The following is a 25229-nucleotide window of genomic DNA, read 5'->3' on the forward strand; positions in this document are numbered from 1 at the left end:
AACACCCTTTACGCTGTTGTTGAAAACAGCACAACTTTAAAAAAAGCAACAGTCATCAGAACAGTCAGTGAGCAAACAGCCTGCAGGTCCTGGTACAGCTGTAAAAAAAGATTAAAGTTGTCGTACTGCCTGACAGAGTCAGAGTAGCTTAATTCCCTGGTTAAGATGAATTCATCGAGTCAGTAATGTTCGGTTTTAAATATAAATACAACATCAAGCTTCTCTCATTTCCAGCAGCTTTGTGAGGTGAACACAGACGTTTGACATTCAGGGGATCGCACCATCAATAAATTACCTCCAGTTCAGACACGTCACAACATCTGGAATGATTCATACGTCCTCGACTCTCGAGGAGGAAAATGTCCCCGTCTCCTTCAACGCTTCCTTCGTATCTCACGTCCAAAACGGACTCGCAAAAGTCACCTGTTAAATATCATCTCTCCGTGCTTCAGTAGAATTCAACAACTACTGGTAAAAGATTATCCCAACGTTAGTGCAAAACATAATTTTAAACTCTACTACAGTATTAACTTTTCTTTCGTAATCTCTCGAAGCGTTTTGTTAGCTTGTTGCATGCTACACACATTCCAACACGTCTTCTGGCACATTATTAACACACATCTTCATGTAACACTTACTGTCCCTTTAAAAACGAAACTTCAGAAATCACCCCGGAAGTCAAATCACCCCAAAAGTTAAAAGGATAATAAAAAAATCAGTAGTGGTACCTGTTAGTGTTTCATAAAAAAAACAGTCATATGAGCAGAAACCCACAGTTCAGAGGGGCTTGTGGGTAAAAGGGCGGGGGGAGACGTGTCAGGAGTCGTTCGGGGCAGCATCACAGAAAAGTTCCCGACAGAGTCTGACCGTGTCGTCTGGGCTGTAAACTGTGAAACCGATGGTCCGCGGGTCGTTGAAGATCTCAAAGTCGTTTCCTCCCTGCAGAGAGAATCATTCATTTTACACAAGTACAAGTCGTGTTTCTTCTGTTTCTCAAAAAAGCGACCCAGAGCAGCATTCTTTCAGTCATCTACCACTGTGTCATGTGACCTGGACAAACAATGTAACACTTCAGTTTGTTAATGTTTACAGAGCAAACTTTGCAAACTCCCTCATCGGCTCCCTGACCTCAGCCCTGTCCAACATCTTTGTGATAACACTGATCAAGCAGCCTCATTGTTTGACCTCACTGTTCAGGGTGGGGGTTTTTGTGTCCGGAGGTTTTTGAAAATTACAGGCAAATGCAGAATTGCTCCAGCTCTCTTTTTGTTTTGTGAACACCACAGGAGTGCATGTAGCTCTACACTTCTCAACGTGAACTTACATCCGTGGTCTCGTTGCCGAAGAAGTAGATGGTGTCCAGGCCCTCTCGCTCCAGCCGCTCCAGACACAGTCTCTTGTCCCAGCCCTCCGGGAAAATGTCAAAGCTGATGAGACCGCCTGAAACCAGAGGACCAGAGTTATACTCACTCTCCACCTCTGAACGACTCCCTGCAGCTTACACAGGTCAATCACACCAGTTAATGCACATTTATCAAGTTGTTTTGGGGACATGTTGACTTTACAGTACATCTTTACAACCAGTCTCTTCCATATGATGCTGACTACTTCCCCTTCAGCTCCCTTCCACCTCAGAACAAACGTTATTTACACCCCGAGCAGCTGATGGCTGTTCAGCCGCAGCAGAGACACACAGCTCTGAGGACACGTGTCCACACAAAGACACACTGTGCATGAAAACAGTGTGTTAATGTTTGACCGAGCAAAGAAAAGTTTGCAATGTGTGATTTCGCGCACACACACACTCTGCCGCTCTGGCTCGTTACAGCTCATCCTGCTCTGCCACTTAAAAACTCTGTTGTCACTCAGCTGAGCCCAATGATCGCTGCGACCTTTCAACTGTGAAATCAGGCTGAAATCTCTCCTGCAGAGTTCCCCCCTTCCTTTCTTCGATCCGTCATACCTCCCCCACGACTCCACTGCTTTGTCTCTCAGTTGACACTTTAAAGAGTCAATAACAAAGGAAACAGTTGAGTGGCAACCGGCCAATCAGAGGCCGGAATCCCTCACACGCCCTCCACACGCCTCCGTCCCGGACCCTTTCAAACCCAGAACATAAAGATCTCAGTGATTCAGCCACTTCTGCAGGGGCCTGAGCAGAGCTGCTATCATAAATCAATACATAAAGGTTGCTACACATGTTGTGTTAAAGGACACAATAGTTGAAAAATACCAGAGAAAAATAGACTATGGAAAATATCTTATCTTATCTAAACCACTATATGGAACATGTACACACACACACGTCTCAAATGGCTTCTCTTTAACTACAGACAAGGAGTTTGTCTGTGCTTGTGTCGGTCACCCTCCAGTTTGTTATGTCCGCGTGGCCGCAGCACAAACTGCTGTGTGTGCGTCAGCGAGGGAGAATAACTGAGGCCTGAGAGGAGGCCGCTCACAACAACAGTTCACTGTCCGCTTCAAGGACAGCTGTGACGATGGCGTCCAGCCGACCCCTAACCCAACGCCAGTGGTAAACAAGATCTTAAGGTGCTGCATAGAATATAATGTATGTTGTGATGGACATGCAGATTTGGGGGTCGTATAAAGCTGCTCTCTGACGTGCACTGAGCTCCGGATGATCTCCTGACGTTCTCCGGAGACAGACTGAGACTCAACGTTGTCTCCGAGGAGGAAAAACAAGCTCATCCGTGTTCTTGTTTTCCAGCTGCTCAGTTAAATGACAAACCAGTTTTACGTGCTTTGGAAGCGAAGGCCCTGCTGCCTCTCGCTCTCAACGAGGACAACGTGTCGGACGTGAGGAGCCGTCAGTTAACCATTATCCCTCTTCCCGTTTGGCAACACGGCAGCAGTGAGGTGAATGGGAGACTTGATGTTTGCCTACGTGCTCTGTGAGGTGCCGCAGGCTGTTCAGGGGTCAGACAAACAAACCACACACGGACGCTCTCGTCTAATGATCGCTGGCCTTTATCAGAGAAGAGGGTGAGGACGTTGTTTCATATCTCATGACAGTGAGCGTCTCTCCTGATTGAAATGACGTTTGTTGACTTCAGATGTTGACTCTTTTTTGACTGCATTACAGAAAACTTGTGTAAACGATCTTTCATCCTTCCACTCTCTCACCTTTAGTGAACCGTAGACCTTTTCCAGCGAACTTCTCTTTCAGTGCTGCAACAAATTTCTCCCTGATCTTCTCCCTCTGAGGAGAGAAAGAAAAAGACGTGTGATTATTTAACACTGATAGAATTTGTTGAAATGATCATGTCCACATCACCTACTACAGTATATTAATGTAACCGAGGATGCAGATGTATAAATATAAGCACATGGCAGTTTAAGAGTGAAACTTTGCTTCCTCTGCTGCTATCTCCTGTCTCTCTCTCTCTCTCTCTCTCTCTCTCTCTCTCTCTCTCTCTCTCTCTCTCTCCCTCTCCCTCTCCCTCTCCCTCTCCCTCTCTCTCTCTCTCTCTCTCTCTCTCTCTCAACACGAACACCAGGTCAAACATAACGTGCTGATGACAAAATACTTTACCTTGTCGATTTCAGAGAATTCGATTCGCTCCTCCGGCGAGCAGCTCCGACCGATGGGAGACACGTTGAGCATTCCACTCCTGAACTCAATGAACGTCCCCCTGCAGGTGGAGTTAAAATGGTTAAAGGACATTCAAAACACTTAACTGAGACAGAGGCCCTGTTTATCTAGTTAAAAGAGGTACTCAAGTACCTTAGTTCACACTTTAGTGGTCACTCTGATCTCACTTCTTGCTCTGTATTCAAATAAACAAGATCAAATGTGTGGTTTGTTTAATTGACAGGAGAAGCAACTTCCTCTTCCTGGTCTACTGGAAATGAAATGAAGATAAAGACACTTTAAAATAACTCAGACTGGGTTTATTCCAGGTGAACCAAAGAGACACATTTGTTTTGCTTCGACAGATCAGTGCTGATAAGGAGGTTTGGTATTCAAGCATTCCAGGGATGAGTGTGTGTGTGTGTGTGTGTGTGTGTGTGTGTGTGTGTGTGTGTGTGTGTGTGTGTGTGTGTGTGTGTGTGTGTGTGTGTGTGTGTGTGTGTGTGTGTGTGTGTGTCCACTTGAGGGCATTAAGTGACTAGAGCTGCTTTCACACATGCATTGATCTCCAGATAATCTCCTGACATTCTGTATGTGAGAGTTTCTCCTGCCGCCCCCCTAGTTAAACCTCTGGATAATCTCCAAGTGATCTCCATGTGAGAACACAGCAGGAGAGTCTCCGCAGGATTCACCGCGAGCGAGCGGGCGAGTTGTTGACGTTTCTAACACGCGAACAACGCAAAACCGATAATAACAAAAAGGATAAAAACATTTCAGGAGGTAAAGATGTGTCATACAGCTGTAAACTGTTGAACACGTCTGAGCGGAGAATCTCCTTCTACGTTGTGCATGTGGGTCAGGACCCAACGGTGCAGACATTCTGTAGAGTTCATGTCTGTTGTAGCCGAACTGTCGTGTGAGTTGGGTCAGTGTCACCTTTTCTTTGGCAGCTTGATGAGCCCCATGTAGCTGAGGCAGAAGTTGATCAGGTCCTGCAGAAGCTCCTCCCCGAGTTGGTTCTGAATCGCCTGCCGCCGTGAAAACAAGCATCATTAATAAAGAGAAATGTTCTGCTCTGTCGCACTGTTTGTGATCATCATCAGCTCAGGGACACACCCGGTGACACTGTGAGCGACGTGCACTTACATGTTTTGAGAGGAGTTTCCCGTCTTTGTACTGCACCGTCCCGTTCTCGGCAAACACGTAGTCAAACTTCTGAATCACTGCAAGAGAGGAGAGAGGTGAAACTACACGTTCTCACCTGGCTCTTTAACAACCTGCACACTCAGCGGCCGACCTCAGCTATTAATACAGAGGAACAGGAACAGAACACTATATTTCCCTGGGTGCACGTTACACTGAACATTACACTGCCTGGAAAAGTCAAGTTTAATCTGTGTGACCTTCCCACTGAGGCCTGTGTGTTCTGTGTCACTCAGCACTCAAGCTGCTTTAGCTTGAACCAGGATTTAGAGGACGATAATAACGGCTGAATAGGGATTATTTAATAGATGGTGACACTTTATTAACGGATTCCTCATTAGTTATTACTATCATAATTATTACTACATAACAACGTGAGAAAACTTTTTATTCTTCACTTTAAAAAATGTTTTGATAGATGACCACTTCATCCATTTATTATCCTTTTCTTCTCTGAAGTTAAATTAGGGCTCCTTGAGGTTCCTGGTTCAAATTCCAAATGACTCTGTGTGAGTCTGAGTTTGCACGTTCTCCCAGTGCCTGTGTGCGTTTTCTTTGTGTACTTTGGCTTCCTCCCACCGTCCTTAATTGACTGTAGGTGTGAATGTGGGAGTGAATAGTTATTTGTCTCTGTACGTCAAGATACGATAGAAGTTTACTGCTCTGTGAGTAAGCTTTTGGGAAACTGCAACCACTCGGACCGGGAGCATCATGAAATATGAAAAGCTTCACCTTTGGCACATTTGGCATGAACCCCCCGGCCTCGCTCTCGGCACATTACGTCTGCATTCTAGCTGCAGCCTCATTTTTACTGACCGACAGGTTTTCAGCCGACCTGTGCCAGTGTGTGTTTGTGTTCACTCGGCTGGGACGCTGTTGGCACTGCGGCGGACGGGTCACTGTGCCGGCGTGATTGGGTCCCTGGTAAATAACGGTTAACTTAACCACCGGGGTCGTGTCGCGTGAGCTCAGATGTCAGCAAGAGGCACGGGGGGTTCAATTTAGTGTGTCGGTTATTTTGAACTGTGGCTCTGGACGTGCTGTTGGGAAACCGCTTCCAGGAATCCATGATAAATTGAAATGCAACAGTTACTCATAATGAAGTCATATCTTACGCAGCCTCATGAGTTGAAACACAGGAAAAGGGACGATTATAAAAGCTGAAGTCATTTCCCTTGTCGTGTTATCATCGTCTGATGAAGTCAGGATGTTCAGCTTTTCTCTCTTAAACGGTTCCCATCCTCTCTGCTCTGCTCTCGGAGCGCACAGTAAAAAGTGTCAGGTCACATGGTGTGATCCAGCTTAGTGAGTGATTGCACAGTGTGTAAAGCATCTGTTTGTCTTTAGACAGGAAGCAGGAAGCTCACCGTCGTCCCCCTCCCCGAGCTGCTCTGCGATTTTGGAGTAGTCCGACCCGCCCACGATGCCGATCTTCACCTTCCTCCTCAGAGTCTGGAAGAACTCGTCCAGCTGTGGGTCGATTTTCTGCAGAACACGCATTTAATCACGTTAAGTGTGTTGCACAGTGTAATTTAGGCTTTTTAAACTTAGTGTAATCAGAAAACAATGCACACAGCTGCAGGATTCCTCTTGAGGGAGGTGTTGGTTATTGGAAACAGATCTACAATTTACTACCACGTGGAAGAAAAGAGTGTGAGCTGCACAGGAGGAGGCTGCGTTGTGTAATATCTCGACACACGTTACCTTAGGTGAACCCAGGCTTTCAAACTCAAGGAGGACACACAAATTATAACATAAAACACACAATAATAAAGATGATTTCTCTCCTTTTAAAACACAACATTAATGGGAAACAACCTAAGTAAATAGATTGTTGATTATATATATATGTATTGATTCATAGAAGCACAGGAGGTGGCCGCCTCAGGACAGAGTCTGTGTGTATTTAGGTAGATGGGTAACAAGATATCAACCCACATGACCCCATCACACAGCAGGGCGTCTATCAGACACAGTAAACACTGTGTGATGCTGGTGCAGGGGAATGGAAGGAGCTGCAGTAATGAGTTAAAACACAGTGTGAGGTGAAGGAGACACATTGTCCTCTGGGCTCAGAGTCTGTCTCCAGGGACAGGGGACACAGGACGCACAGGACGGAAGCTGACAATGAGCAGAACTCACCTCTCTGGGTCGAGTCAGGGTTCCGTCCACGTCGAACAGACACAGGACGGTTCTGTCCGAGGAGAAGCCGTTTGATTTCTCCATCTTCTTCTTCTTCCTCCTCTTCCTCTTCTTCTTCTTCTTCCTTCTCTTCCTCTTCTTCTTCTTCTTCTTCTTCTTCCTCCTCTTCTTCTGCAGAGTTTCCCTTGTGTGCAGATGTCCCCTCTGATCACGAAGTCTTACAGGTGCACAGGCGAATGCACGCGCGACAAATATAAATAATAGTAACGAAATTGAATGCAATTAATCACGTTCACGCGCAGGAGAAACAGAAATCAGCTGATGTGAAGGAATAAATCAAACAGATGAAGGTGAATCCTCTTCTTCTTGCTCTTCTTCCTCTTTCCCTCTCGTCTCTACACTGCAGCTGTCTCGGCTCGGCTCGGTCCGGTTCAGCTCGGCTCGGCTCGGATCGCTCGACAGAAACACTCGTGCACGACGTGTCGGTCGGTTTTACAACAGGGTAGCGCAAGCCCGGCCGACAGCCAATCACAGCCGGGGGACGGGGCTTGACGTCGGCAAAAGGGGGCGGGACACAAGAGAAGGCTCCGCAGAGGAAAGTAAACAGGAAACAAAAACATGTGAAGAAGTTATTTATCAATGAGGAGAAACTACGGAAGAGCAAAGACAAACATGAATAATAAATAAGTGAAGTAATTAAGTACAGAGGTGTGAGTACGTTCCTGAAGATATAATAACATGTATATAAAGAAATATGCAGAATATTGCTCAGATGTTGAATTTGTTCGCAGGTTTATGTTTGTTACAGTTTCTTAATTACAAAATACTTTCAACTGCACTTTTCTGAGGTTATTGCATTAAATCCCACGGAGTAATATTCACTGACTTCCATTCCACAGATTGTAAATAAATATGAATGAAGCGTCTCCACTTGATTATCCAGAAATGAAGCCTTATCCCAAAGGAGGTGGGATTTGTGAGCTGTATTGCTGCCAGACACTAGGGGGCGATCGAGATGCTTTGGCTTCACTAAATAATGCAGAAGGTGGACATCTTTATTATTCAGAGGGACACTGGACTGGCTCGAGGTTCTTGAAGACGTGTCACCACTCAAACTAAAGGCTTCTTTACCCCCTAGCTTGACTTCTCAGGCCTCATGTACCCTCCGTTGTGGATCCGTGCACAGAAACATACTTGTTTGTTGTTGCGGTGTTCAGATGTTGTGTCTTTTTGTGCTCACGAATTCATTATCTTCAATGGAACCATGCATCCACCACCGTTGCAGATTGCATTCACATTGTAACGCGTCTGTTTCTTGGGTGTGTCCACAGCACTTAGAGAGGCTTCACACATCTAGAGTACTTTGGGTCTTATTTGAGTCTTTGAAGTCACGTGAGTGTATTCGACCCCCCCACGAGACCCTAACAACTCACAAGAGTGCTGGTTAAACTGGTTTTCGAGCCCACTGGCTGATGTGTCACAGACCACCTCCTCTGTTCAGTTTGATGTCGTCAGCTTCTTTGTCTCAGCTCAGGATGTTCAGGTTACTGTCCCATGTTCTTCAGACGCAGGAGACCTGACCTGAGGAGGTGACTCTACCGTGTTGTGTCATTGACCTGCGTACACTTGTGTTTTATCGTCGTTCACAGAAGTTTCAAAGTGCACGAGGATGTAATGTTTGTTGAGGAGCCTCATGTGAGTTTCAGATACGTCCTCAACATAAGGAATAGTAATGTTCTGTTTATTGTCCTTTTTCTCTCCAGATTAGATTATGATGCATTAGATTACATTAGTTTAAATGATCTGCAGTTAGATCAGATTAGAATAACCTATCTGAGATAAGATAGAACTTTATCACACTGCTCTTTACGTAAGCTATTGGGACATTTTTCTCACAAACATCCTCTGTTTCACCAATGAAACTTTTTTTTGTGGTGAAGCAAACCAAAGAAATAAAAACACAATGTGTGAATGGACGTCCTGGTTTCAACAACAACTCTGCAGCGTCTCATCTCAACTGAGCCGACACATCCACAAGGGGGCAGAGTGGGAGAGAGACCGAGCTGGTGCATTGTGGGAGAGGTGCTCGCTCACATTTCAGATGTTCGTGGACTTTTCAGGTTTAGTGAGTAAGTTGTGTGAAAGCATAAAACAATAATAGGGTTGATTTTTGAAGTTTTAACACAGTAACAATCTAAGCAAAAGACATGAAGTATCATAAGGGACAGATTTACTGTGTCAGGCCATTATCCAGAACTCCCAGTTACATACATTTCTGTGCACATCATGTTCTACATCTGTGACATTGTGTTCACTGAAGTTATGATCTTAACAAATAGCCCCCCAGTCCTTTTCATTACATATGACAATAACCCAAATATTTGCTTTACAGGTGTCTGAGTCAACTTTTATTTCCATCTCAGTTTGTCAAAGCAGAAGTGGAAATCGCTGCAGTCGTCATCAGTCATGGAAACACAGCCGACACGTTAACACAACATATTAAGATTAATATGTAACATCGTCAGTTTTAAAAATGTCAAATTGTGACATGAAGAGTTAAAATTTCACATCCTACTTTTAAAAATGTGTTTTTAACCCTCAGGGCTCATTAAGAAAACTTCCTGGCAGCAGCTTCGGGACAAAAATGTCCCCTCCCTAAAACCTTTTTACTTTTAACGACTTATTTGTTTAAGTTTTTATCATAATATCATAATTTTCAGTATTTTAAACCTTTAAAATACCACTTTACTTACTTGATACCACAATTTGTGTATTAAAAAATACCAGGCTGGGAAATGTCAGTATTTAGCAACAGCAATTAATTATTATTATTATTATTATCGTTGTTTTGTTTGTTAGATGTTTTTTGAACTGGAATATCTGTACTTTATATCTTTATAATTTTTCCGAGGGGTTGACTTATACATTTTATTGGCGGTAGTATAACGCGCTGGTCTGTCGGTGGATTGATCTCCTCTGGTCACTTGGACTCTCTCTGCTGATTGTTGGTACAAATTCTGGTCTGTGGCAGTTTTGCAACCGGGGACAGGCTTAATACTGGCACCATAAATCACTTGTATGTTTTTTTATCTATTCTGCATTTCACAGCCCTCATAAATCTAAATAAGTATCACAACTCGGAGCTGTGTGACCCCTTTCAGCGTAGAATTTGACATACATGTTGTGTGTCTTGGCAGGTGTAGGGTATCAGTTTGTGTTGACCTCGTGGTGATTAGTCGTGTTCAGCTTCGTTGTGGCGAAAGAGGAACTATTTGGTGTCACCGAGGACTCTCATTTATCGGCTGTTGATTTATTAGCAAGTTAGTAATTAGTAATTGATATGAGCAAGGAGGCAGCCGGACTTATCATAAACAGTCTAATCATTAGCTTCTGAAATTTTAACACGCTTCTTTATCATCAGCATGTTTCTTCCAGCTCCGGCAAACAGGGTCTTACAACTTTAACCTTTATTCAGAGGATAAGAACATTTCTTTCGTATCTATCCTCAACAAATCCCACAAGATTAAGACCAAAACCAACACAGTGTTTGTGTCTTGTTAACACTTCCTGACTTTTCTGTTGCGTTCGTTCCTGTGTAAACATTCAAAAATAGGTCACAGAGGCTTTTTAAATTCAGCTTTACACTGTTGATTTGGATGAATATAAGAATAAATAGTGTCTGTGCGGGGATTGTTTTTAGTTGTCGATAAATACACATCGGTGCCAACCTTCAAATCCTCACGATATTCAACATTTCTGAGTTTAGAATGATTATGACATGATTTACGATTGTTAAAACAACAGTAAATTATGAATTACCTTCACAGAGGAGGTTTTGTTCTTCCTCCAGCTGGTTGGTTGGTTTGTCTGTTTCTCAGTAGGATCATATAAAAAGTAAAACTTGGCCGTAGGATGTGGAATCGATCAGGAAATAGCCCATTAAAACTCTAGTGTGGAACCCGAACCAGGGGGGGGGGGATTCAGGAACTTTTTTTGACTTCTGTTAACGTAGATTAGAAGACATAGACGATAGCGCGTTTAGATTTCAAAAAGTTTCCCAGGGAATAACTCTTGGATCTTGATGAAAATGATCGGGCACCTCTAGGGACATTTAGGGAACTGATATCTATGAGTGTGTGAAAGTTGGTGCAGCCTTGGCGGAGGTATGATGACCTTCTACTTACACATGTCAAATTTATAACTGCATATAATCTCTGTAAAATCTTTAGCATCCAAGTTTGTGATGGGGTCAATAGGGTGAAACAGAAGATACTTTTTCCACATCAACTTACCTGTGTGTGTGAATGTGTGTGTGTGCGTGTGTGTGTGTGTGTACGTGTGTGTGTGGCCTACGTGTGAGTTGACTGGAAATAACCTTATCTACCTTTGAGGCGAAAGTGCTCAGTTGGACACATTTGCTGCAGAGCGACATTAACAGCGTTCACTTGCTATTAAACGGCTGCGAAGAGACAATAAAACTAAGAGTTTTGTCCCATTTGGGATGTTTTCACTTCCTCTGCCTGATAATACCACAGCTTCTGCTGAGATGGAAAGCCTCCTCACAATAAACTGTGTAAATGGCTGTGCCTCTACCCACCGTGCTATTACAACGTCACACGGCGTGTTTGTTTAACACGTTTACGACCCCGTAAGGTGGTGGCCACACAGGAAACTCTGTGATGATACTGGGAGGACAGGAGGTTTTGGAGGAAACACTGAGCATTAGCCCATTTTCATTTGTTTGCTTTGTATGATAATGTCGTGGGTTTTGTTGTTGAATGTGAGTCTATTTAAGGAAATCCAACAGGATACATGTGTCACACTGTTCGCTGCAGAGCTTCCGGAGGGTAATTTCTCTTTAAAGGACCAGCGTGAAGGATTCAGTGGGGAACTATTGGCAGAAAGGAAATATAAAATCAATAATCATGTTTTCATTCCTGTACAAACACCTGAAACTAATGATTATTGTGTTTTCTTAAGCGTGGAATGAGCCCAGACAAACCAAACACTGGCTCCACTGACGGACGCTCACGTTCCTGCATTACCTGAACCTGAATTGTAGCTTCTCCTACTTGCATATTGTGTTAGATCTGCAGCCCCACAGCCACAGATGCAACTAAATCCTCCACTCTGGTCCTTTAAATCCGTCTTATCAGCAGAAAAGCAGCAGAACAGTGTGAGACAGAGGATTCAGTCACGAGTCGTACAAGCAAGGTTCAGGCCTTCAGAGTAAAGACTGTAAAAGATACAACACAAACACGTGTAACTGGTTCATATGACAAAAACAGATAAAGGTAAAAGTCTGATTGTGGATTATTTCACCAGAAATGTGAGATGACGTGAGACTAAACCTGTTTGAGAACTGGAACATTTAGTTAGTGAAACAACAATAACATCTTTTTTATTTTATTTTAAAGTACTGATTGATTTACTGTAATACTTTTAACCAGTATAGCAATATGTGTATTTCAACTCTGCTACTTAAATGTATACTTACTCGTGAAGTTCGAAAACTTCATCCTACCCCCCCCCCCCCCCCCCCCCCCCCCCCCCCCCCCAGGTTAAATCTCAGTGATTCTTTCAGGTTAGCGCGTCATTCAAACTCTTCCTGACTCCCGACCTCAGCCTCTCAGCGACTCGTTCGTTTCCTGAACTCACTAAGAGTAGTAAATGTAATATTTTTGAGAATTGGTTCTTTGGTTCTAAAGGTTTTTGATATCATCCTCTCAGGCTGTGGCAACATAACTTTTTATTTTTACACAGTTCCCAGGAGGCACAGGCCAAAGAGTTAATTGAAAAATAAGGAAAGTGATTGTAATTCGTCCAGTGGATTGTTTTCCATTGTCAGGATTAAAGCTGGTTTTCTCAGAATGAGGTGTGACTGGTGCACTGACTTTTATAGAGTTAATCCGCCCTGCTTTTATTACAGACAATATTTATCAGCTCCACACAAGCCCTCACTTTTATGGCCTCCTTTGACCTTTGCTCCTCTCACCACACAAGCTTCCCCCCGCCTCTCTCTGTCCTCACAACAAACCAGATTGTGTTTAAGGGCTAAATATTTGTCAGCACTGATTCCACCATCTACATATATGTTTTTTTAAGTCGTGAAACTAGAATTGATCTGTTCTTGTCATTGCAAAGATATTAAAGAGGTGGTTTTATTCTCACACTTACTCGCAGACAAACTGGTCATAAATGGAGATTTAGGAATAATCCCTGATTTTATTCAGTTAGATGATGAAACATAGAGAAAGACACAAACACAGTGAATTCTTATGATCTTGGTGAGTTTCTAACAGAGACGTCAATCCAGAGGGGCTGTGGGAGTCTCTCCTGCCCCACCCTCCCTCTGACTGGTGCATGGACACTGCACAGTTGTTCATTAACACATGCAGGACAGGTAGACCAGCCCGTACCAAGGTGGAGGATTATTGATCTCCGTCTCGCACCAGAGGAGCAACTGTGGAGTCTGCTCCTCTTCTCCTCAGGCCATATTTACTGAAAGAGGCTGAAATCAATATATATCTGACACTGAAGTTTATTTTCTTCTCCCGTGTGGATGCTGGACGACTGAATCAAGTTGACTTCTGCTTAGTCGACGAAGAGCTCCCTTCTGTTTCTGGACGTACGTTGTCCATGGAGAGGATCTGTCCAGGCGGACGAACGTAAGGAGCAGCTTTCTTTTATCTGAGCAGAGTTGTGTCTGTTTCTTGACATGTAGAGACGGTGGAGGGGACTTCTGAGCGGACGAGGAAAATCCCAAGGATCAAGATGCACAGCACACACAGTTTGCTTTACCTGTCAGTGCTGATAGTGGGGGTGGTCGGCCACAAGATGCTGGACGACTGTTTGTCATCCGGCCGTAAATACACCATTAATGTTGTCCTGCTGGAGGACAACACATCCGAGTGGAGTCGACCACTTGTGCAGGCGGCTGTGGAAGACGCTATCAAGGAGGACACGCAGACGAACATTGACCACGGTATGGACTGAGAGTTCCTGCATGAATCTCAATGGATCCTACAGATAATAAACAGTTTGATCTACTAACACAGATGATAAGAATGATACTCTGCAGAGTAAGAAGAGGTCGTCAGTCAAGAAACAGCCCAAACCTTTATTTGTATGGATGAGACCTGTTTTGGACAATTTCCTATTCTAGATAAAGATAAAACTAGAGAATCACAGACAGGTTGAGTTATTTTTTTTTAATGGCAGTTTTGATATTATGACTGAAGCCACCAAGAGGGCTGACGAGGATGTGGAGAGAAGTACAAAACAAATGAAATGGTACACTTTCTCTAAAAGGAGGAAGTAACTGCACTTACAGCTTCAACGGAAACACCATGTTCCATTGCTCTGGTTGTAGATCTGTCCAGTTCCATCAAGAGGTTGTTGATAACAGCCGTTTGAAATCCAAAATAATCGGAGAGGTCTCAGACACATTGGTATTACCAGGCTGTAACATATGACATATGATGTACAACTAACGTTCCTGGTCGGATTCGAACCACGGATGTTGCATCCATGTGGCACGGTTTTAAATATTCTCTAAATACAAACAGCAGCAGCAGCAAGAATAAACTGTCATGTTCAGGTTAATGAGATCAGAACAAAACCAGATGAAAATCTGAATGTTCAATACCAATTTTCTTAAATGGAATTTAATTTAACTCAGAGTTATGGACCCATTCAGGTCATTGAGGTCAACATCAAAAAGTGTGGAGGTTTGATTCCTGACCAGTGAACCAGAGGAGACTTCAGGAAGACTTTGGTTTTAGTCGAGCATTTAAATCAACCTCCTAAAACTATGACTTTCATTATTTCTTTTTGTTTCGAAAATTTCTCCCAGAGCATAATACATCACATTAATCTAATCGCAACATAGATTAGTTTAAAGTGTCAGAGGTCATTTAAAAAAAATATTAATTACTCTTGTTATCTTGTTCCCATAACTCCAGAGTTAAATTTCACTCTGACGGCGAACTTCAGCGGCGTCGACACCACCGTGTACAACCGGCAGGGCTGTGGCAGCAGCACCTGTGAGGGAGTGGCGATACTCAAGAGGCTCTATGTGAGTGTGGTTGCATTGTTTGAGCTTCTGTGAACAGATAAGTGGACAAGAACAGCAAAGTTTAATCTCCTCAGGCCCCTGGTGTTATCGATCTGTGGCAGGTTGGTTATCAAGGCACATTTAAATGTATAATCTTCATTTGAATGTTTTAACGTCTCACACAAGCGCATTCACGGAAAACACGCGAATGCAAAAGCCACACAATGGAAACACAACAGCAGTGGAAGTGATGGACAATGGATGTTGACTCTTCTATGAGCAGAGTCACTTGCTGCGACTGCGGTGAAGCGAGAAGTCATTTGTGAAAAGCTGCGCATCTCAAAATGTGATGTTTGACTATGTGAGTTGTTTCGGTTCAGGTGCGTTCACCCAAGCACCTGTAGAGTAAAACCTCCATGAGACCAGCATCAACTCTGCTTGTTTCATTGTCCCTAGTCACTCACTTCTGTTGTGGTTGTGTTTCCGTCGTGTTGTCACCTTTGCAGTTGTGTTGTGGCTCTTGCAATCCGATTGTGTGAGACCTCTGGGCCACTGTAGTAGAACTAAACTAAAGGTGAAACAACTCCACTGAAATCACAGACTGCTGATTCATGCTGTTATTAAACCCTGATAAACTGATGCACTGATAAAACCTCTGATGACACGATAACTACATGTATCACGCAGGATACTAACGAAGTCGGATGCGTCATGCTGGGGCCTTCGTGCACTTACGCCACATTCCAGTTAGTGGAGTGAGTATGACTCTCTTTCTCTCTATAGCTCCAATTCAGGGACCACCTAACCCCTACCCCCTAACCCCTACCCTAACCCCTAACCCCTACCCTAACCCCTAACCCCTACCCTAACCCCTAACCCCTAACCCCTACCCTAACCCCTACCCTACCCCCTACCCCCTAACCCCTAACCCTAACCCCTACCCTAACCCCTAACCCCTGAATTGAGACACAGTTTGTATCACACACTTAACGACCCCTTGTCATTTGCCTCAGTGATGAACTTGGCCTGAGCCTGAGCATCCCCATCATCTCTGCTGGGAGCTTCGGCCTCTCGTGCGACTACAAGCCCAAACTGACCCGGATTCTGCCTCCAGCTCGCAAGATCTCAGACTTACTGCTCAACTTCATGAACGAAACTTTGCCGTTCAAAGATTGGTGGAACACCGTCTACGTCTACAAGAAGTCCAGCAACGTGACCGAGGACTGCTTCTGGTGAGAGGCCACCGGCTGCAGGTCACTTTAGAGACCGTTGTTCATTCGCCTCTCCAGCATCTACCAGTGGTTTTTTTTCTTTATCTCTGCAGGTACATCAATGCTCTGGAGGCCCCCTCTGCCAACTTTGCCGCAGGGACCAACAGGCAGATGCTGCGTGGTGACGACGAGCTGAGGGACGCCCTCACTTCCAAGAAAAGACTGAGCAACAGTGGGTAGTGTTTAGGTCGTTTGAGTAACATGTCAGCTTCATCCCTGAAGACCTGAAAACATTATATCTCTCTGTAAGGAGAGCAGATGCAGATGCTGTACAGATACTGGAAAAGTAGTTCAGCTCAAATGTTTTCTCCCTCTTGAAACTGGTTTATTTATTTCAGTTTTCATCTTATGTGGGAGCCGTGATGAGATCGTCTCAGCGAAGAGGAGGGTGGGCCAGATAGACGAGGACATCATGTTCATTCTCCTCGATATTTACAAGTAAGCCTGGCCACGACTTTGCCTTTTTGCCTTTACACTGAAACCGTGGACCTACATGAATCTTTTGTTCCCTTTACCGTCCTCCAGCCCTGATTATTATGTCGACACGATGTCCAATAAGTTCATGAAGGACGTGCTGGTGATCACTCTGCCACCGAGGAACTACAGCTCTGCGTCAAACACAACGTACAACAACACGGTGAGCTGCAACTCACAAGCAACTCTGCGAAGGAGAGTGTTTCCACTATGGTGCAGGCGTCTGACTCTTTCTCTTCCACTGTGATGAGCAGATAAATGACTACGTGGCCGGGTATCACGACGGCACGCTGCTGTTTGGCAAAGTGCTCAGAGACCGAATGCTCAGCCAGCAACACAACAGGGCATCGAATAATGTGCCTCTGAATTACAACCCGTTTGGAAACGCCACTTTTGACGGTACGTACAGGACCCGAGTTATGATGCAAAGTGAAGTGAGTGAACACGAACTAAACACATGTGGAAGTAGAAAGTAAAGGGGGCACAGCCTGCAGGGTGGGGGTGCAGTAGATCACTTAGACTAGTATCATGTAACAACAATTGCAACTTATGCAGTCATTTGTTCCATTATGAAGATTGGTTAAAGTTTCTGTACTCATCGAGTTATGTTTGTATGTGTTTGGTTCTTGCAGGTATGGGAGGACACTATGTGCTCGATGAATACGGCGACAGAGATGTTAACTTCTCGGTGCTTTACACGTCCCCCATCACTGGCAGGGTGAGACTCCTGTCGTTGACACTGTCGCCGCTTCGCTTGAGTCGGCGTGAAGGTCGTCATTTGTTGTTTCTGCTTTGTCTCCCCTCCAGTATGAAACCCTGTTAGTGTTTGATACGTCGCGTAACAAATCCAGAGTGACGAACCCCAACCCCGTCCTGCCGTGGAAAGAGAACCGACTGCCTCAAGACTTGCCAGAAAACCCACACAGTAAAACACACATTTTAATATTCAATAATGTAATCAAAATGAGAACAATGTGATGGTAGAGCGATATTATTTAATCCAGGAGTCACTGTGAATGTTGTGCTTGATGAGGCCACTGTGCGTTTGATTCCAGGTCTGAATAAGCAGGATGTGATTGTGATCGTGCTGAGTTTCAGTGTCATCGTGGTGACGGCCATCGCTCTCATCTTCTACAGGTAGAGAGGAGACATGTGTCACAGCCCGAGCACAGGTGTCACATGCACTTTACTCTTATTAGACAAAGCACGAGGCTTTACTTGGATCTGCACCAAGTTACACACACTCATAAATATCAGTCCTCTGAGAAATCAATAAAATATGATGAAAGATTTAGTGGAAATTTGTTACGTAGCTTTCACACAATTCTGTAATTACCGTACTCATTGTGTGTGTGTGTGTGTGTGTGTGTGTGTGTGTGTGTGTGTGTGTGTGTGTGTGTGTGTGTGTGTGTGTGTGTGTGTGTGTGTGTGTGTGTGTGTGTGTGTTTAAAAAATAAAGGCAGAACAGGAAAGAACGTCTCATGCAGAAGAAGTGGTCTCACATCAACCCGCTCCTGATTGGTCCACTGGATGAGAAGGAAGTCTCGCTGAAGGTAGATGGCCTCACTCATCAACATTATTATAATAATTATTATTATTATAAGTAGTAGTAGTAGTAGTATTAAGCAGACATGACTTTTCTTATTTTATTTTTTATTTTACTTTTATTTTGGGTCACAGGACAAAATATTTGGGAACCACTGGTTTTAGAGTAGAATATATATATTTATATCTTTTAATTATAGTTACTTTAGTTCTGGGGAGGTACTTCAGGTAATATAAAACAGTAATATTGTAGTAATGCGTTGAATAGTCACCCAGTGTCACCATAAAGAAGGTACTGTGTGAGTAACACTCTCTACTCTTCTCTTCCTGTACTTTGTGTGTATTTATATAACAGATAGATGAAGTTAAGAGGAAGGACAGCAAGTACTTCTCCCATCGAGGCCGCTACGACAAGAAGGTACCGGCATCCAACCTGCCAGAAGAAAGAATCAGCAGAAAGACCTGATCCCGTCGAGCTTGTTCTCTCCGAGTTTGACCGTGTTTTCTCTCTCTTCTCCAGCCGGTGATCTTGAAAGAGCTGAAGCACTTAGACGGCGACTTCAACGAGGACCAGAAGATCGAGCTCAACACTGTGAGGAAACCTCCGTGTGTTTACAAAGCAGCGCACTGGGACGTAGTTTCACCTCCCCACTGATTCTCCTCTCCTGCCACGTCTTCATGTTTCAGCTGCTGCGCATCGATTACTACAACCTGACCAAGTTCTACGGCACGGTGAAGTTTGAGTACGGTGTGTTCGGGGTGTTTGAGCTGTGTCAGCGGGGATCCCTCAGGGTGAGAGCACAAGGTCACACACACACACAAACACACACACACACACACACACACACACACACACACACACACACACACACACACTCCTCAGGTTGTGCACCACCTCTCCACAATATTTCACCGGTGGATCGTTTTTTGCGTAATTCAGCAAAAGAATCAAACCAACAAACATGAAATTGCTCTGAATTTGCATGTTGTTTATGATCAATTTCTGTGACCTCTTTTCTCTAAAGCTCCCAATGACTGTTCTGTTCATTTGATAAGTGATGGACACAGTTTGAAGAACACACACAGATCCATAAACTGAGCACAGCACAGTAGTAAAAATGATCTTTATCTGTTTTTTTCCCCAGACCATTCTGAACGACATGATCTCCTACCCTGACGAAACTTTCATGGATATGGAATTCAAGATCTCAGTCATGTACGACATAGCAAAGGTTTGTCAAGTGGTTTTTCATTTTTTATTTGTTGGTTCATTCAGCTCCTCTCTATGACGGACAGCATAGGAAACTAACTACACTCTCACATTATTATACAGGATTCATTTTCCCCTCAGCGGTATTTATTCAGATGTTGCAGCATTTTCCTATTGAAATATGCAGGATTAAAAAGTCGTTCCATGCTTCTTATCTCCTACAGGGAATGTCCTATCTCCACTCCAGTAATATTGCAGTGCACGGACGCCTCAAGTCCACCAACTGTGTGGTTGACAACCGTATGGTGGTGAAGATCACAGACTTCGGCTGCCACACCATCCTGAGTCCAGGCAGAGGTGAGACCGAACCTTCCATCATCAAGATGGACGGTTGTAAACACTGAGAACCAACAGCTCAGCCTCTCCTCCTCGCCTCTCCTCCTCTCCTCCTCGCCTCTCCTCCTCTCCTCCTCTCCTCTCCTCTCCTTATCTCCTCCTCTCCTCCTCTCCTCTCCTCTCCTCTCCTCTCCTCTCCTCTCCTCTCCTCTCCTCTCCTCTCAGATGTGTGGACAGCCCCGGAGCATCTCAGGAAAGGCGGTGTGTCTCAAAAAGGTGACGTCTACAGCTACGCCATCATTGCCCATGAGATCATTATGAGGAAAGACCCGTTCTACACACAGAACTGCTCGGATATCATAGGTATATCAAACTATCATATCATATCATATCATACCACCATAAACAACAAGACAGAAAAACATATTCCAGCTGATGAACAACATCTCACTCACCTTGTTTACCTGACGTTGGTCTGATTCCTCAGAGATGATCCACAGAGTTCAGTATCCCACCGATGTGGTCATGTTCAGACCCCACCTCAACTTCGACAGCGCCTCAGAGAACGAGGTCGAGGTACGTCGGCCTCCAAACACTGACGAGGACGCAGCCACACACACCGAGCCTGATGTTTACTCACTGAGAACAAACCTTCCCTCCCTCTGATTCGCTCTCTGTCTGCGTGTGTGTGTGTGTGTGTGTGTGTGTGTGTGTGTGTGTGTGTGTGTTTAGTTGTATGTGCTCATAAAGAACTGCTGGGACGAAGACCAAGAGCGGAGGCCAGATTTTAAAAGAATAGAGGGAACTCTGGGTAAGATTTTCAGGTACGTCAAAACCACACGTTTATTTAGCGTGTTTTAATTATTCCTAACATACAACATGGTTAATTGTGTGTGGACACCGGATCATTACATAAATACAGCACGTCAATGTTTATCATCTCATTTCAAAACCAGTCTTTCATGCAGTGGTAGAAAAGACAGGGGTGTCCACATATTTTTGGCCATAATTTAATGTCGATTAATGCAGCTCTCTTCGTGCATGATAGGGAATATGAATAATGTGAGTAGTTGTGAGTAGTTATATACATTATATTTCCTCTTTCACAGTAACCTGCACAACCAAGCCACTGAGACGTACATGGACAATCTGATCCGTCGCCTGCAGAACTACTCCAGGACTCTGGAGCGTCTGGTGGAGGAGAGGACGTGTCTCTACAAAGCTGAGAGGGACAGAGCCGATCGCCTCAACTTCATGTTACTGCCCGGGTACGTGAGCGCGGCTGGAAACAGGGACGTCGGTCAAATGTTGAAAATGAAAAGGCCCCTCACCCCTGAATGCTCCCCCAGCTGTGTAAAGCATTTTAATTTACACTGATTCAAACCTGCAAAAACGTTCTCATGAGGATCATTCAGTGTGACAAACCCACTTGTATCCTTCCTGCCGAGCGCCAGACACATTTTGAGACAAAGTCCAAGACATAAGAGACAATTTAGCAGCTAAAGAGAAATGTTTTAAAGCAAGAAGGACTTTTTGATTTATATTTGTCATGTTGCATCGCAGCTTCGTACCAATGTTGTTCTACAGGTTGTTCAAGTTGACTTAAAAATGAATTGATTAGATTTTGGTGGTTGAAGATCCAAGGTTAAGCTTCTTGTGAACAAACGTAGAAAATCCCACATCCTGCACAAACACATTCACTTGGACTCAAGGATGACCTGATTAGAAGGTGGAGGTCAAAGGTCAAAGTGACCTAACACAAACCCTTTCTTCCCTTGTTAACACATTATCTTAAAAACTCCTTTAGGTTTAAACTCAGCACAAATGTTCACTTAGACTCACAGACTAACTGATTAGATCCGGATGGTCAAAGGTCAAAGGCCACGGTGGCCTCACAGCACCTGAACTTCTTTAAACTTTAACCAGTTGTCACTTGGACTCACACATTAACTGGTTTAGATTTCAGTGGACAAAGGTCAAAGGTCACAGTGACCTCGTATGAGTCTGGAATCTTTTTAATCTAGACTGAAACTGCCCTGTTTGGAGGAGGCATACGACCTCTTGTTTATATTTTAATACATTTTCTGCAGAAAAGAGTCTTTTTATGGTGGATATTCAGGACTTTTTTCAAGTAAAAAAGCTAAAAAGATATACGTAATGCAAAGATGTATAATGATTCGAAACAATATTTTCATTCCTAAATCTAGTTCTTGTCCCCTTGGTTATAAAAGCCATGATTCCCCCCCCGTGTGGAGGCCTGCCCCCCCCTTGTACCTGACAGCAGTTTTCATGTCACTAGAAGCTGTTAATAAATGGCGTCTCTCCCTGTCCTCAGCCCTGTGGTGCGTTCACTGAAGGAGACGGGCCGGGTGGAGCCAGAGCTTTTCGAGGAGGTGACTGTTTATTTCAGCGACATCGTGGGATTCACCACCCTCTGCCACTACAGCACCCCCATGGAGGTGGTGGACATGCTCAACGACATCTACAAGAACTTTGACAGCATCCTGGACCACCATGACGTCTATAAGGTTATTGACTCAAAGTTATCACAGACAGACAACTGACATACACTTACCCGGTGTTTGTGGTTGATTTTAAAAACGGTTTTCATCGTCTGTCTCTCAGGTTGAGACGATAGGAGACGCGTACATGGTTGCGTCAGGTTTGCCCAGACGTAACGGAGACAGGCACGCAGTGGACATCGCTCACATGGCCCTGGACATCCTGGCTTTTGTGGGGACGTTTGAGCTGCAGCACCTGCCTGGGATCCCCCTGTGGATCCGTATCGGTGTGCATTCAGGTAACAGCATTGTATCTTGTTTAATACAAACTATAACCTTCCCTCAGTGAACAGGACGATGAGGTGAATGAAGGTCGTGTGTATTCGTGTGTAGGTCCATGTGCGGCAGGAGTGGTGGGAAACAAGATGCCTCGCTACTGTCTGTTCGGAGATACAGTGAACACGGCCTCACGCGTGGAGTCCACAGGCCTGCGTAAGAGACACACACACTCTCACACACTCTCACACACTCTCACAAACTCTCATACACACTTACACACACTCTCATAGACTCTTACAAACTCTCACACACTCTCACACACTCTCACACACTCTCACACACTCTTACAAACTCTCATACACACTTACACACACTCTCATAGACTCTTACAAACTCTCACACACTCTCACACACTCTCACACACTCTCACACACTCTTACAAACTCACACACACTCTCATAGACTCTTACAAACTCTCACACACTCCCACACACTCTCACACACTCTTACAAACTCTCACACACTCTCACACACTCTCACACACTCTTACAAACTCACACACACTCTCACACACTCTCACACACTCTCACAAACTCTCACACACTCTCACAAACTCTCACACACTCTCACAAACTCTCACACACTCTCACACACTCTTACAAACTCACACACACTCTCATAGACTCTTACAAACTCATACACTCTCACAAACTCTAATACACGATTACACACACTTACACACGCTCACACACACTCTCACACACTCCCACACACTCCCATACACTCTCACACACTCTCACACACTGTATTTGTGATTCAGTCGCAGCTCCTGATCTTCTCTTCCCACAGAATGAAAGAAAGATGAGAGTCTGACTGTGATGACTCCTTGTTATTTTTCTCCAGCTCTGAGAATTCACGTCAGCCACTCCACCATCAGCATCCTGCAGAGGACGGACTGCGAGTTTCAATATGAAAAGAGAGGAGAGACGTACCTGAAGGTTTGCTTTGGCTCTTTGTGTGTAGTGTAAACTGTGCAGATAAGTGGTTCCTGGTTTAATTTCCTGTGTGTGTGTGTGTGTGTAAATGACTTACAGGGTAAAGGTAAAGAGATGACGTACTGGTTGACTGGAGTGACTGGGGGGAAATACAACCTGCCGACACCACCCACAGCGTGAGTAGATCTACTGACACATCTACCGCATGATAAAAGCTGAGAGCTACACTCCGTATCCTCGTATGAGTACTACCTACTCTCATGAACGCCTTGTTTTTGAAGGAAATGTGAAATGCTGCGTCTTCCCACATGTATACCCTTATCTGAAGTATATTGATGCTTCTGTCTCAGGGAGAACTTCCAGCGGCTCCAGCAGGACCTGGCGGAGATGATCGTGTCCGGCCTGGAGAAGGCTGGCGGTGGGAGGGAGGGCTTGGAGAAGAGGAAGACACTGTCCACCAAGGTCCGTCGCAGGGAGACGATCGTCAGCGTGCAGAGCGACGGCCAGCCGGAGTACTTCCACCTGGCTGTCGCTGAAAACCCCAGCACCTTCCTGTGATTCCACCGGAACTCTCAATCTGCCAGTGAAGTAGACTTTGCAAAAGTGTGTGTCCTGTCTGAATCAGCTGGTTTCACAGGCCAGCTCCGCTCACCCGGGGGTCGGAGTGACTGGAGAGCAGCTGTGGAACAAGCAGGACTGTTGAAGGTGAGACTTTCATGTGCTCATGTCGCGATAAACGCAGCTGCCAAAAGGGTTCGTGTCTCTTTTTCTACCCCGACATCAATTCCTCTCACTTCTCACAAACCCCACATCCTTCACTCCATCCCTCTGTCACCAGAAATGAACCACTTCATGACATTGTCTTGTTTTTCATTAAAAGCACAAATCCATGTTATAGACGAGCTTTATTCTTCTTTTATTCTGTGGCACTGACGCAGTTTCACACAGACCTGCTATTATAATAAGTAAGGAACAACCAAAGTGACATTAAGAGAAAAACACAGGCAATATATATATATTTTTAACTATGTGGAGCAGGCCATCGTTTTGTAACGAGACTCGTCACTTTATTATTTACTGTCTGCCATAGAGTTATTTTCGATACTACAACTTTTTCTAATTCCAAAGAAAACTTAAATTTTGTATCAGGGTCGGCTGTGGGAGGATTTAACAAATCAGTTAAAGTCAGTTCTCTCAAAACCAGGAATCCAATATATCAAATGGACTCTTGCTGACTTTACTTTATAAAGTTCTCTGTTGTTGTTTCCATGTTTTCGGCTGGACGCTCGCTGATTGAGGAAGTTTGACTAAATTATTTACCGTGTAAATAGAATTTTCTGCTGCAGAGACAGTGGAGCTGGATCCACTCAGTTAGTGTCAAGAATATTTCTCCTCTACGCCACAACAACGCTACCTTTGTTTCTCCAGAACACCAGGAATGTTTCTGTCATGATTTTTGTTCTGTATTTTATTAAATGATGTTTGACACGTGGCAACGGCTCCACAAGCAGTTTCTTTGTTTTCTTGTTTTTGCAGTAAAATACATTAAACTGTAATATAAAAAAAAAACAAAATATAAAACATGTGAGGACAAGAGGAAAGAAAGAAGGATATTGGATCACATC

At 44.3% G+C, this 25229-nt stretch overlaps 2 protein-coding genes across 3 annotated transcripts; one reads left to right on the forward strand and one right to left on the reverse strand.

The window, feature by feature from the left end:
- Positions 1-3: 3 nt before the first annotated feature.
- Positions 4-7430, reverse strand: LOC117766276 (phosphomannomutase 1). Of its 2 annotated transcripts, none has more exons than XM_034593170.1 (9): positions 7098-7430; positions 6938-7049; positions 6163-6280; positions 4739-4815; positions 4529-4620; positions 3554-3653; positions 3145-3220; positions 1325-1440; positions 4-939 (listed from the first exon to the last, which is right to left on the reverse strand). In XM_034593170.1, the coding sequence occupies exons 2-9, from the start codon at positions 7019-7021 to the stop codon at positions 817-819; spliced, it is 786 nt and encodes a 261-aa protein (XP_034449061.1). In that variant the 5' UTR covers positions 7022-7049; positions 7098-7430; the 3' UTR covers positions 4-816. The 2 variants fall into 2 exon arrangements, with proteins under 2 accessions (XP_034449061.1, XP_034449060.1); XM_034593169.1 differs by having other exon boundaries at positions 6938-7055.
- A 5345-nt stretch (positions 7431-12775) lies between these two features.
- gucy2c (guanylate cyclase 2C) lies at positions 12776-24498 on the forward strand. Its single transcript, XM_034593200.1, has 27 exons — positions 12776-13922; positions 14902-15014; positions 15681-15748; positions 16007-16225; positions 16318-16436; positions 16603-16702; positions 16790-16901; positions 16993-17137; positions 17371-17456; positions 17546-17663; positions 17794-17875; positions 18198-18291; positions 18639-18701; positions 18804-18875; positions 18971-19075; positions 19429-19515; positions 19718-19850; positions 20055-20192; positions 20317-20405; positions 20562-20653; positions 20939-21097; positions 22165-22357; positions 22455-22629; positions 22724-22822; positions 23513-23607; positions 23704-23780; positions 23955-24498. Exons 1-27 carry the CDS (start codon positions 13712-13714, stop codon positions 24160-24162), a joined length of 3252 nt encoding a protein of 1083 aa, XP_034449091.1. The 5' UTR covers positions 12776-13711; the 3' UTR covers positions 24163-24498.
- Positions 24499-25229: the final 731 nt, after the last annotated feature.

Source organism: Hippoglossus hippoglossus, chromosome 8 (genome assembly GCF_009819705.1).
Source record: "Hippoglossus hippoglossus isolate fHipHip1 chromosome 8, fHipHip1.pri, whole genome shotgun sequence".
Taxonomy (NCBI): domain Eukaryota; kingdom Metazoa; phylum Chordata; class Actinopteri; order Pleuronectiformes; family Pleuronectidae; genus Hippoglossus; species Hippoglossus hippoglossus.

Coding starts and splice junctions, on each gene's coding strand:
- gucy2c (XM_034593200.1), top strand. CDS start 13,712: ATGCACAGCACACACAGTTTGCTTTACCTGTCAGTGCTGATAGTGGGG. Junction 16,226..16,317: donor GTGACCGAGGACTGCTTCTG/GTGAGAGGCCAC, acceptor TTATCTCTGCAG/GTACATCAATGCTCTGGAGG. Junction 17,664..17,793: donor CTTGCCAGAAAACCCACACA/GTAAAACACACA, acceptor GTTTGATTCCAG/GTCTGAATAAGCAGGATGTG.
- LOC117766276 (XM_034593170.1), bottom strand. CDS start 7,021: ATGGAGAAATCAAACGGCTTCTCCTCGGACAGAACCGTCCTGTGTCTG. Junction 4,816..6,162: donor GCTCGGGGAGGGGGACGACG/GTGAGCTTCCTG, acceptor CCTCTCTTGCAG/TGATTCAGAAGTTTGACTAC. Junction 3,221..3,553: donor AATTCTCTGAAATCGACAAG/GTAAAGTATTTT, acceptor TTCTCTCCTCAG/AGGGAGAAGATCAGGGAGAA.